The sequence below is a fragment of the Coffea arabica genome, chromosome 1c (assembly GCF_036785885.1).
Source record: "Coffea arabica cultivar ET-39 chromosome 1c, Coffea Arabica ET-39 HiFi, whole genome shotgun sequence".
Taxonomy (NCBI): domain Eukaryota; kingdom Viridiplantae; phylum Streptophyta; class Magnoliopsida; order Gentianales; family Rubiaceae; genus Coffea; species Coffea arabica.
The window spans coordinates 58,050,913-58,065,334 of NC_092310.1; the positions used below are offsets into that span (position 1 = coordinate 58,050,913).

The following is a 14,422-nucleotide window of genomic DNA, read 5'->3' on the forward strand; positions in this document are numbered from 1 at the left end:
ATTTATATATGAAAAAAAATGTTAGGGGTTCAAAATTTTTCGATTAAGTTTTTATATTAAATTTTATAGTACTTAGTTCAAATTTTTATATTCTTATTATTCAATTATTAAATAATAGGTAATTTTGTGACATAGAGTATAAATGAAAAAAAAATTGGTAATTAAGTTTATTGAACATTATAAGTAAATATTTAAAACTAATGATGGGTACAAAGAGTGGTATAAATTGCTAACTTAGTTTGCAAAAATGAATTTAAATGAATTTACAAAAAGTTAAAATAAATGGGTTATAAATGGGTAATTGGGTTACCCAATTCATTTTTTGACTTTCCCATTTATACCCATCTAATTAAATGGGTATAAATGAGTTGACTCACTTATATCCATTACCCATTTTACCCAACCTAAACCCGCCTAAGTCACCCATTTTGACACCTCTAGTTCTAATCATATATCAAAAAGATGATGCTGATTAATTGATACAATTGATTGAAAAAGGTAGTAGCAAGCAGAGCACAGATAATGTCTACCCACAAGCAACGATGTCTCCACTGCAGCAATGAAATATTGAAATGAGACAAATGCTAAATCATGTATCATGCTTAGCCAAAAAACAATACGTGTCCTTCAATAGATGTGACTACGAAGCAGGAGAAACAGAAGCATCAGATGTGACTGCAGTCACTCTCAATCAGCCCGGTCCAGAAGGGAGACAAATTCTTGTCAGTATGCTTGCAGTCACTCTCAGTCAGTAGTGTAAACTATAAAATATCTCTGATGCAAGTGAAAGTTGTTTCAAATATTCACCACTTTGGGGGAACTGCACATAAAAGGCTTTGAAAGTTAAGTAGTTACTCGACCAAGATAAGAAAAGCTATCTCCATCACACTGATCAGTTGGGTAGCAAACGTTAGACACCAGGGGTCGTCGTCTTTTTACGTCCTTTCTTTTTCGTTAACTCATCATTCGTCAGCCTTTTTAGACGTAACTAGCCATCCGTAATGTTTCTAATAGCACTTGCTAGTCATATTCACATCATGCTACAAATGATATATGATCATGCTCTGCTGAGTACATCAATAGAAACAGGCACTTTACTAGGAGTGGGCAACTGAGCCTCTGAGTACTAGGATAAGATTTAGCCCCATGAGATATTACATTGTGGAATAGGAATCTGATCTTTCTCGATCCCAATCCCACCACACCAATGTACGGGAAAAACTAGGAAAAAAAAGTATTTTAACTGCAGTAGACTTACAATGCAACTAGTTGCAGATTCATCAATAACCTGACCCAGGGAGAGAATTTCTTATTAAGAGGAGGCGTATGCAGTTTGCTCTGCACCTTTAACCTCACGAGGAAGAGTGTTGCCATGCTACTCTTGTATGAATCCCAATCCTTGGAGAATGTCAATAGCTTTGAGACTTGAGTTAGGCAATTTATCACCTATTTTACTGTCTCGTATATCATAATTATGAAAAGAAATTAGATTCCTTCCAGGAGATAAGATCACCTATAGTATGCCATGTGTCTGGACGATCTAAAAGGAGAAGCATCAAATGGCGAGGACTTCCGGACTGGACTTTGAGCAGTAATGTGTTTTTTCTTCTCAACCTTGGTTTCAGATCGAAGCCAAGACTCCACAACTGACAGTAAATTTGGGGAAGCCTTTAGTTCTGAAAGGTTAGATAACTTCTCATGCCTCTTCAAAATACCTTCTTGAATGTATACAATATCTGTTGCCCATGTCTCCAATCCATCAAATATGTGCGTTGCATAAACAATTGTTGCTCCTCTCTGTAATTATCAGGCAATCAAGAATTCAAAACAAGATCCTGGTGAATTTGTTGTTAGGATGATAGCACATTTCAGGAATTAGACTGACAAACCCTCTCGTGTACTGCATCCCTGATGAAATTGATCACACTTGTAATTGATCTCTAGAATCGAGGTATATACCAAACAGGATGCGGGTAACCTTCTTACCTCTCTCTTTCCAAGCTACACGTCGAACAAAATACGGTCCTCCGTCCGCGCCACCCCAACTGCCCCCCCCCCCCCCCCGCACCGCCAATAAAAAGGAAAAAAAAAAAACTTCTGCCTGCTTTCTCAATCAGAGATGATCCAAAGATATTTCGACTCTACTCATCCTGAAAATTTACTGGCCTGACTACAGCAAAGAACCCCAAATTTGCAAATGATCACTCCCATCTTATAAAACAGAGTAGGATAACCACTGACATCATACATTTTAATCCAACTTAAGACAGAGCTTTTCTTTTTTAAAGGAGCGTATCTAAGAAGGTATTAGATAAAGTATTTAGCTATAAATGACCAAAAAGAAATAAGGCCATAAATGACCAAACTAGATAATTTAAATTCAAGCAGTTCGCAAAAATCAAATGTAAGAGATTCTCATCAAGCCATGCAACATGATTGCTAAATTAGGTAGCACTGCAATAGGCATAGTGATTTAACAACAGAGCGAAGAATCTAATCAATGAATCCTGATGATCAGTGAAGATGAGAGATTCAGAAGTGTATACCTGCTCGCATTCTTCCCTAAAAAAATCTAGCAAGTCCATCCTTGCAACAACATCCAGGTCAACAGTAACCTCATCCAGTAAAAGAACCTGGACGACCCAATGAAAATAGTAAACAAGATCAGCAAAGTACTAGTAGGAGCTAATATGCTTGTGATAGTGCAGACAATTATGTCAACAGTGGCATGGCAAGCCACTTTTCAAATCATACATGCTGAGAAGCTTTAGGTCGCTAACGAATAAAGACCATTCTAAATCAAGAAACACAGTAGTTGTGGAGGAGAAAAAGAAGGGATGAAGTACAGAAAATGCAATTTATGAAAACATCAGCAGTACATGGGATATTTGCCTCCGCATCTCAGCCTAGCCCTGAGGAAACAACTAGCATATAGATATAACAATGACAATACAGTTGTATAATGCTAGAAGAAAGCCACAGGCATCTGAAACCAGAAACTTTTTGACCCACAGGTTTCTTAGTTTGACAAGAATATATACAGTTTGATTAGAAAAAGTCAAAGACAAGAATGAATCTAATATACATGGAAGCCCAATGACTAGCACCGTGTACATGTATATCAATTTCCCAATCTTGTGGTCAGAAACAAGTCGAACAGATGTAACCTTGAAAGGGTGAAGGAGACCCATGCAGATTTGGACCCGACGCCGTTGACCATCAGAAACCTTATGCATCCTCCAATGCAGATCAATATCTAGTAGTTCGATCAACTTCTCTCGCCTAACAGGGTCTACCCCTTCCACTGGATAGTGACATGCAAACAGTATCACGCTACAAATTAATCTACAGTATAAATCGAATTCAAGCCAAAAGAATTTAGTCCTATCACTGTGTCAAGTGCCAACACAGTTAGATAGCTCAGACTCAATAATTATCAGCTGTAGCATATCACTACGACACCTGATAAGAGCACGGTGCTAAAAGGTTGAATTGCAGAAACGATTTTAGTCACCTCATGCTACTAATGAACTAGAAATGACAACTATGAAATTTCCATAGCAATACAGATTTCCCTCACCTCCAAATATCATATGCTCTGCTGAGAAGTCTCCCTGAAGTGGAATTTCTCCCTGAAATTTTGACAAAAGTTTAGAATCTCAGACTGACCTTACTAGGGCATACAATGTACGAGCAAGAAGCAAAGGCAAAATCCAACTAGAACTAATTGAAGAGAAATATCATGATGGGCATGACCCTGTTGAAGACTTTCCATGACCCTAAAATCATGCAAGTAAATGATTTTTACCATGCTCTAATGAGTGACATCTATTCGAAGAAAACGAAAACACAGAAAGAAACCCGTGGGAAAAGAGAGGAGTAAAGTGCGAAGAGGAATGAGATTAAGAGAACTTACAGCAGAACCAACATTTTTACTCCAGGAATCTCCCAGATAGGCCAAGTCGCCGCCGCAAACAAGATTGGTATCGTGAAAAGCTGATAAATTCAGCACCCGCACCACATCCCTTCCCCCAACCATATGTTTTCCAGCCAGTATCTTCAGTAGGGTCGTCTTCCCTGTTTGTTAAATTATTAAAAATTCAAGGAGGAGGAGACGTCAATAATCAAACCTCGAATAACCTCACTCGCTGTAAAAACATCAAATTGGGAGGGCAAGTGCTAGCCGGGGGCATACCAGAGCCATTGGATCCGACAAGGAGACAACGAGATCCAGGAGATATGTTGATGGTAAAATCGAAAAAGAGAGGGGTTTGAATCTCATATGCAAATTGCATGCCATTCACTTGAATGCTACAGCTGGATTCCTCCATCTACAATCTGCTTATGAGCAATTTGTCTTCGGCAGGGGAAGTAGCTTGAAGTTCGCTCGGTGCTTTGGGGTCTTCTGGATCTCAGTATATATACGTACGCATCTCTTGGTTCGGTTTGCGTGGCGTTGCGCTGCCGCCACCTATCCGCTTGGTATAGGATATTCTAACTAGTACGCTAGACTAGTGCTATTTAAAAGTAGTAGTAATTATTAAGACACACATAACCTCAAATACAAATTAAAAAAGAATTAGAAAAATTAATCCTTTTAAGAGTCCTAGGGCCAAAGGGTTAAATCTATACTTTTGTTGTATACATTCATTGTATTGTTGGTATTAAAATTTGTATGATGTGTGAATATAAGATGAATGAACATGAATTTATTCTTTTCTATACCCTTTTTGTGGAAATATTGGAAGAGGATGGGAACTGAGCTGCTTGTAGTTTCTAATATTAATTTAAAGTCAAAATTAGTACCAAAAAAAAAAAAAAAGATTTTTGTATTGGTGAAAAATGTAAGATTGAGATTAATTTTCCATACATAGCACGTGAACTTTATTAGATATTTTCATACGTGATTTAAATGATATATTATGTGCCTGGCTTTGTTTGTTCTTTAAAATGAAGGATAAATAGAAGACAAAAATTTGGATAGATGTGATTTTATAGATCTACTGATTTAAATTTTACCATGTATTCAGTATTTGATTTGATGAGATAGTGTGGTAAATTTTAAACCACTAAATCTATATAAATCGAGTTTACCCAAATATTTGCCTAGACAGAATACTAATATTTGTGCTTAATAAATACTACGTTCATCATTCGTCAATAAGAGCACCCGGCCACGCCCCTGTGCGATGATCTTGATTCAGGGACAATTGGTACAATCATGATATTTTATCCATAATTTATACGGTTGTATTTTTGTATCTAGTTGATGTGTACAAATAAAATAAATTTTATGTGTATAATAAAATCATATAAATAAATATACAGCACATCATATGTATATATAATAAAGCCATATTTTCATTCTTATCGTTTCATATTTTCTCTTTCTCATGTGGCTTAACCGATACGCAAGTAGTTTCAATACCCTCACTAAAATGACCTACCCTCTTCCATCTATCTATTCTTTTACCGACCTACCCTCTTCCATCTATCTCTTCTTTTACCTTTGTTTTCTCTTTCCTACGTGGCTTGTGTACTTTAAACAACTTAAATCAAGATAAAACTACTTTTAATATTTCTTTTAATATTTCCTCCTTTTAATATTTCTTTTAATATTTCCTCCTTTTAATATTTCTTTATATCCTTATTAAAACTACTTTATATCCCTACTTTTAATATAGCATCTAATATATGAATTCCAAGCATCAAATTCATGGTTAGGTATTTCCGGTGCAAGCAGTTGGCACATTAAAGTATCGATTTTGGGCTTCCATTCATCTTGATTATCAAGTACATCTTCCTTCAATACACTAAGACAGGTTATAAGAATACTTTATATTACAATACGCACATAGTAATATATTTAAGATAGATTGTAATAGATTATATATTATGTTTGTATTTTATATCAATATTTTTATAAAATTAATTAAATAATTTATTATTTTTCGACGATTCCATTTAAGGGACGGGTACAAAACTAGTTGCGTAAAAAGTAGAATAACCAAACAGCTGAGTGAAATTTCTAGTCGTACCTGCTTCTGGCCTGCAATGTTCACCAACTCCAACAGAAAAACCAGACCTATTTACAAATTTTTTGGGCTCTGGTTTTACAAGTATGTATTTGACTGATTGGGCCATCAGAAGTTGGGCGGCAGAAAAGGAATTTGATTTCTTGGTGGCGGCGGTTGTGGGTTGGAAAATAATTAAATAAGTAGTATTACTTGGTCGCTACGTAGCAGTGTCAAATCCCCGGTGGAGCTGAGCATAGGATAACCATCATAGAACCCTGCATCTTAACCAATCGCGGCATCTTGGCCTCTTCCATCTACCGTCCAAAACAGTCACCGGTCTCTCCTCCATTTGTCACTGTACAAAACCAAAAAAAAAAAAAAAAAACTTGTATAGAATTTGGCAAAAACAGAGAATTAGAAATAATATAAGAGGAGGAAGGACCGAAATTCCAAAATGAAGGGACCATAATTGAGACGGGAGAAGGGCAAAATTATAAGAGGAACGGATTTGCATTTGATTCATTGCAGAAACTATTCAATCAGGGATTGTGGGGTTTGTCAATTTTGCAATCCAACCAATCGATTCTGCGCTGCTTAAACCCTCTCCGCTCCCTGCAGTTTTAACAATCACAAGTATTAAGCTTCAGAATCCCTTCTTTCTTCTTTGCAGCTTCATCATGATAAAATCTGTGTATTTATTCGTGCTGTTTCATTGAAATGGCATTCCATTTTGAGTGAAGAGGAAGCTATTTCATCAGAAATTTGGTAACAATCTGTTGGACTGTTCTTTGGAACGTAGTAGTAAGGGTTAGTGTCGTTGCTTTTGCCTTTCCTTAAGTCCCATAGGTTTGATCCCGTAGATTTTGAATTGCGGTAGCATCATTAAAAAAAAAAAAGTGTGAAAGCTGTGCGCAATTAGGTAGTCAGAAACGTGTTGTTTTCTAAATTGAAATCAATGACATTTTCGCCGTCGCAGCTGGTGGCAAGTGGCGGGCCATTTGTGGAGAAGCAAACAACTTGTTGATGCTGTTCAATGGAAGAAGAGGAGGAAGATAGGGTTTTATTGAATCGTTTAGGTGTCACTTCTGCAAATCCTGATGATATCGAGCGCCACATTTTTGGGCAGGTTTTGATATATTACGATCATCTTTTCCTTAGCTGTTGTAGTCTTGTACCTTCATATTGGTGTAACTAATTTGGTTGACGCACAAGTTACATAGTTTGGTGTTTTAATTTTGTTGATTCGCAGGCTAAAACTAGTGCTGCAGACAGTAGTGCAGCTGGAGGAAGTGATGGGGAAGAATTGGTTGTTGGAGCAGAAAGCAATGGTGCATCATCAACTAGTCTTCCTGATCTATACAATAAACTCAGAGCAGTGGAGCTCGAAATAGATGCTGTTAAATCTGCTTTTGAAGTTAAAAGCTTTGCAAAAGACGATGCGCATGTCTCTGAAGGTGATAGTGAGAAAGGGCATGAGAGTGTAGAAGCCGAGGAAAATAATTCTTGTGCTTCTCCCAATGATACAACTCTCCAGCATGCTCTTGCTTCTGATCGTTTAAAGAGTCTGATTAAAACAAAGGCTCAACTTGAGAAGAAAATTTCAGATGGTTCCCCAGATCTTGAGTACAGGAACTTGATAAAGAATATTGTCAAGGAAGAGCGTAATTCCAAACGAAAGCCAAAGGACGTTAAGAAATTGATCAAGAATCAGAGCAAAAGGCTGAAAAGAGCTTCTTTTAGCGAGGATGATGATTTTGATGCAGTTCTAAATGCAGCATCTGCGGGGTTTGTCGAAACAGTGAGTCCTTTGTAGTATATTGGCTATGGATTGCCCAAAAATTCTGCTTTTTCACAAGTGGGAGGCACCGATTGAGATGTTCTTACTTGGTTAAATTTCTTAAAACAAAACAAAAAGTAGCTACTGGTGCAATTTGTTTAACATGTCTTTAATGACTAAATGTACAATTGACTTTTAGATTACGGGGATTGTTTATGTTTGAACAAGTGCTAAAAGCTGACCCTTTATGCCTTAGGAAAGAGACGAATTAGTCCGCAGAGGAATTTTCACCCCTTTCCACAAGCTTAGGGGTTTTGAACGCCGTATTCAAGAGCCTGGTTCATCCAGCAGGCATGATGTTACCGAGAATGCAGATGAGAGTGATCAGGTTGCTTCGTCCAGCCTAGCCAGGGCTGTCCGTTCAATCACTGAGGCTGCTCAGGCTCGTCCAACAACGAAGTTGCTTGATTCAGAAGCATTACCAAAACTGGTTGCACCCACTCATCCTTTTCAAAGGTTAAGAGTGCCATTGAGAATTAAGCATTCTCTAGACAATGATGTGGAGAAAAATAAAGATACAAAAAGGAAGAAGAAAAGACCCCTTCCTGCCAAAATTTGGAGAAAAAAAATATCCCGTGAAGAGAAAACATTTGAGGGAAATGGTATGTCTAGCATTAACAGCAAGTTTATTATCAAAATCGATATATGTTAAGTATGGGTTTAGTAGTAGTTGTTGATGTATTGCTTTGGAGAAAAAAAATATCCCGTGAAGAGAAAACATTTGAGGGAAATGGTATGTCTAGCATTAACAGCAAGTTTATTATCAAAATCGATATATGTTAAGTATGGGTTTAGTAGTAGTTGTTGATGTATTGCTTTGCGAGACTATGCTTCCTTAACAGACCTTATATACTTCTAGGTGTGAATAGCTGCAAATTAACTTGGTTCTCCTTTGTTTGACATCCTCATTGTTCTTCAATTTTGCAGTAAGCTAGTTACTAATCTTCTTGTATCTTTTAAAGATGCTAGGAACTCTGGTAATGAAGATGATGATGGAGAAGATGCTGTAGATCTGGATGGTGAAGGACCTGGTTTTGTTGCGTTAGAAGGTGGGCTGAGGATTCCTGAAGCAATTTTTAGCAAACTTTTTGATTATCAAAGGGTTGGCGTCCAGTGGTTATGGGAACTCCACTGTCAAAGAGCTGGTGGGATAATTGGAGATGAGATGGGCCTTGGTAAAACCATACAGGTCATAGCTTTCCTGGGGTCATTGCATTTCAGTTTTATGTATAAGCCAAGTATTATTATCTGTCCTGTCACACTCTTACGGCAATGGAGAAGAGAAGTTCAAAAGTGGTATCCAAGGTTTCATGTGGAATTATTGCATGATTCTGCTCAGGATGCACCTGGTATGAAGAAACAGAAATCTTCTAGCGAGAGTGATGATGAAGAGTTTCTTGGTAGCGATATTGAAGAAACTTTACCTTCTAAAACTACCAAAAAATGGGATTCTTTGATCAACCGTGTTCTTAGGTCAGATGCTGGCCTGCTTATCACCACTTATGAGCAACTTAGGCTGCTGGGCGAGAAGTTACTTGATATTGAATGGGGATATGCAGTTCTGGATGAAGGACATCGCATTCGAAATCCGAATGCAGAAATTACGCTTGTTTGCAAACAGTTGCAGACCGTGCACCGTATAAAAATGACAGGTGCACCAATTCAGAACAAGCTGAGTGAGTTATGGTCTTTGTTTGACTTTGTCTTCCCAGGAAAATTGGGCGTCTTGCCTGTATTTGAAGCCGAATTTGCAGTTCCCATATCTGTTGGTGGTTATGCTAATGCAACCCCTTTGCAAGTTTCCACAGCTTACAGGTCCATATTTTAAGGCACTGTATAGTATCAGGCATTTACTGGTTATGATTTTATTGATTGGATGACCGGGATTTGGGGATGTCCATGATGAAGTGTAGCAGGTTTTGCTGTACATGATTTGAATTTTTAGGATATTTTTAAGTTACATTTAACCATTTAAATTGCCTCGAGGTGAAAGAAAAAGCTTGTGAAAGCAAAGATAAAGTAAAAGAAGTTTGCCTCTGACTATGGACACCGGGAATTTAACATTTCAAAAATGCGTGTTAAGACAGTGCTGTAATGTTTATTACATCATCAGCCATTTCTCCCCTTCTTTCTTTCTTTATGTTCCCCCTCCCTTTGTTTTTTTTTTTTTTGGGTATGTGTGTGTGTTTTTGGGCACAGATTTTGTTTCCCGTAATTTCTCTTATCCAACTTCCACAATCGATATAAATTGTCGAAGATTTTGCATTGCTAACTTTGGCGCTATGTAGATGTGCTGTTGTTCTGCGTGACCTGATCATGCCCTACCTCCTGCGTCGCATGAAGGCTGATGTAAATGCCCAGCTAACAAAAAAGACGGAACATGTCCTGTTTTGCAGCCTTACTGCAGAGCAGAGGTCTGTCTACCGGGCATTCTTAGCTAGCTCTGAGGTGGAACAGATCTTGGATGGTAGCAGAAATTCTCTTTATGGTATTGATGTGATGCGAAAAATTTGTAACCACCCTGATCTGCTTGAGAGAGAGCATTCCTGCAAAAATCCAGATTATGGAAATCCTGTGCGCAGTGGCAAAATGAAAGTTGTTGCCCAAGTACTCAAGGTGTGGAAGGAACAGGGTCACCGTGTTCTTCTTTTTACTCAAACGCAGCAGATGCTTGATATACTTGAGAATTTTGTAGTAGCTGTTGGCTACACTTATCGGAGAATGGATGGTCTGACTCCTATAAAGCAAAGAATGGCTTTGATTGATGAATTCAATAATTCGGATGATGTTTTCATCTTCATCTTAACAACCAAAGTTGGTGGTCTGGGAACAAATTTAACAGGTGCTGATAGGGTGATTATTTTTGACCCAGACTGGAACCCGTCAACTGATATGCAGGTATATTTAGTCATTCTCTCTTTTCATCTTTGATGTGTGTTTGTGGATAAGTTTCATCTTTTATGGCATTGGACTTTTATTTGATAAGCTTGTAGACTTGCCAATTTAGTCATTTATCTTCACAAATTTTGCTGAACCATGATCCAGGTTCCCTCTCATCACTAACTCCCCCCCCCCCCCCCCCAACAAAAAAAAAAAAAAAAGATAAAGGGAGCCATTAACTCCCTCTTCACACATTTTTTTTTTTTTGTACTTGATGATCAGTTACTACTGAATTTATAGTCGATCCCATTTTTCACATAATCCAAATAACAGGCAAGGGAGCGAGCTTGGCGTATCGGCCAAACAAAAGATGTGACTGTTTACAGATTGATTACTCGTGGTACCATTGAAGAGAAGGTTTATCACCGTCAAATTTATAAACACTTTCTTACCAGCAAAATCTTGAATAATCCACAACAGAGAAGATTCTTCAGATCACGAGATATGAAGGATCTTTTCACATTGAATGATGATGAGAAGGATGGTTCTACTGAAACATCTAATATTTTTAGTCAGTTATCTGAAGCTATAAATGTGGTAGGGGTGCATGATGATAATCAGAATAAGCTATCTCTGACAGAGTCGGCCCCTTCTGCTGCAAGTGACAAACGTAATGGCTCAGATACTGAAAATAAAGGGAAAGAGATGGATGACCACAGTGATGGGGAAGTTGATGAAGAAAGAAACATCTTGCGGAGCCTTTTTGATGCTCATGGGATTCATGTAAGCCACTTAACTGCTTGCATTAGCTGTCTTCTTTCAGATAGATGTTATTGCTGGATTGTAGGGCTTGTTTGAGAGTACAGCATGTTTTCTAGTTTGACCTCTATCATAGTCTAGATACTTGAGCTCTAAGACATACGGTCGGAAAAGAATATCTAAGTAATAGTCAAACTGACTGCATTTTAGCTTTACTAACATTGATTGAAGGATCTAAGTCCTTGCAAGTAGATAAGTTCATTTAGTCCTCCGTTGGTGCTGAACATCTTGCTTGACCAATGGATTTTGACAATCAAAGGATTCTTTGAGATGGTGACTGGTATAAATAATCCTAGTTCTTTTTAAAAGATGATCTTTTTCCCACTTAATAATAGATTTGTCGTGTTAGTTTTTTGATATGCGACAGAATTAGGCAAACACTAGCCCATTTCATGCTTCTCCAGATTTTCCTCTTGCTCCCTGTTCTCTTTCTATTCAAGACATGTATATCATTTATGTTAGTATAATTTTTACTTTTCCAGAGTGCCATGAATCATGACGCTCTCATGAATGCTCATGATGAGGAGAAGATGAAGCTGGAGGAACAAGCCTCCCAAGTGGCACAGAGAGCCGCAGAAGCATTGCGGCAGTCACGAATGCTTCGACGCCAAGAAAATATAGCTGTTCCTACGTGGACAGGTAAATCTGGAGCTGCTGGTGCACCATCTGCTAGCGGAAGAAGATTTGGCTCTGCCATGAATTCTCATATGATTAGCAAAACAAGATCATCTGATGAATTAGTTAACAGAGAGGCAAACAGGCCAAATGGGTTAGTTGCTGGGGCTTCTTCAGGTAAAGTATTATCTTCAGCTGAATTATTGGCCAAAATTAGAGGAAACCAACAGAGAGCTGTTAATCAAGGGCTTGAACATCAGTTTGGCCTGGCTTCAAGTTCCAATAACTTTGGGAGGTCTGCAGACACCAGACCTAGGGAATCAAAGAATTCAGCTACGCAGCCAGAAGTATTAATTCGTCAACTCTATACATTTATTCAGCAGAATGGTGGAAGCTCAAGTACTGCCAGCATCGTGGACCATTTCAAGGACAGAATACCATCGAAGGATCTTCCATTGTTTAAAAATCTTCTGAAGGAAATAGCTACGTTGGAGAAAAACTCGGGTGGTTCGTCCTGGGTTTTAAAGCCCGAGTATCAAGAATGATTGCTATGAAATTGGCCTGCGGGTCAAGCCTCAGTATCCAGCAACAATACTTCCTTCGTTTTGCTCGAGGGAGTATTTCCATTTTGATGGCCGGATAGCTCCCATCAATTGTTTTTGACATTTAGTGAACTGACACCCAATAGAATGCTGTTTTGTTAATACATTCAGCGTCGAACGATACTGAAATTCATTCCGATTTTCCAAAATCATTTAGAAGTTGAGGTCGTGATTACATGTCCAGGCCTTTATAAGCATCTTCTTCTTTTTCCCCCTTCTGTAATATGGCATGTCTTCGTGTTTTTTTTTTTTTTATTTTAATAAACCCCTTATCTTTTAGTTTTCTTTTAGCTATTTCAGGATCCAGTATCTCTTCTAAAAGAATTCTTGCCTGTCCTGCTTTCTACAACTAATTTTCTTTTTCTTGCTTTTGGAAAATAAAAAATTACTTCCAGTTTTCGCTGGCTCCGTTGTTATTTTTGACAAACATTTTGTTTTCTAGTTTATCACAAAAGACTGGAACGTGCAATTTATTGGCTATGGAACTGTTTCTTTTCTTGGTTCAAGCCAATCCTCACGAGGTACTGTGTCCGATCGAGTGTGATTACGCTGTTCTGTGCTGCACTTTCCTTTCCCAAGTTTGACGTTAGTGACAGTGTGTGATTTTTACCCAAAAAAACATATAATGTAGTATTGATTTCGCTCTAAAAAATTCAGGATTACGCTTCTTACACATATTATGACCATAGGAGATAGAGTGTCTCAGCGACGGGATTTCTGAAGCAGGGAAAGTGGTTGCACGTCTCTGCGAATATACTAAACTATCAAAGCAAAACGTATCAAGTGGGTAAAAAAAAAAAAAACGTATCAAGTGGCACAGGCAAGATCAGGCGTATTTTCTTGGCATTACATCCAGCAATACAGGCTTTCTTTCCTGCATGAAAATGGTAATACAAAGTCAAATCATACACCCGACTACAGTTTAGCATGGCGCATTCACAACTTGCAAATGGTGCCTGAATTAAACAAGGGAAAATGACCAACTTCATCCTGAACTTTTTTCTAATGCTGATTTAGTCTCTAAGTTTTATTTTTGGCAAATTTGATACGCGACTTTATATTGCGGCTCTAATTAAGGACCTTCGCAATGGTGCCACCATAGAACATCGATTTAGTTCCTGATAGACCGAACAAACAAGGGTATTTTGATATTTTGGACTATCTTCTTCCTCCACCACCAAACTCCATGGCTTGCCACCTACCTCTCCCTTGGGACATGAGAAGCGAAGTGCAGCAGTAGCAAAATTTCTTTCGAAGAACTATTGCCTAAGGATATGATACACCCTGATAACATTCAAGAAATCTAGCAATAAGAAAAATAACTAGAAGTATATTATGGACAACAAATCCCAATGCATTGAGATTGAGAAAGAGTTCAACGAATTGAGGAAAAAAGCTAAAGACTTCTAATATTGAACTTGGGTCTTTCAAAATGTTCTTGTGCAGTCACCTTTTTAATTATTTGAATTGCAAGATCAAGTTTTGAAATAGAAATCCTATCCTATGAAGTGAGTTCAAATGGAAAGATTTTCTCTCTTTCTTTAATCTGTGATTTTTTTACAAGATCTGATTTTGAAAGCTTTTCTCTCTTCCTTTAATCTGGGAACTTTGGTTTTTTATCTTTTGGACATTTCTTTGGTGGAACGAGATCA

General features: G+C 37.9%; 2 protein-coding genes across 5 annotated transcripts; one reads left to right on the top strand and one right to left on the bottom strand.

Moving 5' to 3' along the window:
- Window positions 1-1,072: 1,072 nt before the first annotated feature.
- On the bottom strand, window positions 1,073-4,482 carry LOC113714917 (ABC transporter I family member 19-like). Its single transcript, XM_027239063.2, has 6 exons — window positions 4,196-4,482; window positions 3,917-4,077; window positions 3,581-3,632; window positions 3,168-3,304; window positions 2,547-2,633; window positions 1,073-1,797 (listed from the first exon to the last, which is right to left on the bottom strand). The coding sequence occupies exons 1-6, from the start codon at window positions 4,329-4,331 to the stop codon at window positions 1,510-1,512; spliced, it is 861 nt and encodes a 286-aa protein (XP_027094864.2). The 5' UTR covers window positions 4,332-4,482; the 3' UTR covers window positions 1,073-1,509.
- Window positions 4,483-6,283: 1,801 nt separating this feature from the next.
- LOC113714868 (protein CHROMATIN REMODELING 8-like) lies at window positions 6,284-12,919 on the top strand. 4 transcript variants are annotated; one of them, XM_072082305.1, is made up of 8 exons: window positions 6,284-6,782; window positions 6,994-7,143; window positions 7,267-7,815; window positions 8,051-8,456; window positions 8,817-9,669; window positions 10,143-10,752; window positions 11,068-11,517; window positions 12,036-12,919. In XM_072082305.1, the coding sequence occupies exons 2-8, from the start codon at window positions 7,051-7,053 to the stop codon at window positions 12,711-12,713; spliced, it is 3,639 nt and encodes a 1,212-aa protein (XP_071938406.1). In that variant the 5' UTR covers window positions 6,284-6,782; window positions 6,994-7,050; the 3' UTR covers window positions 12,714-12,919. The 4 variants fall into 4 exon arrangements, with proteins under 4 accessions (XP_071938406.1, XP_071938399.1, XP_027094820.2 ...); XM_072082298.1 differs by having other exon boundaries at window positions 6,285-6,824; XM_027239019.2 differs by having other exon boundaries at window positions 6,285-6,650.
- Window positions 12,920-14,422: the final 1,503 nt, after the last annotated feature.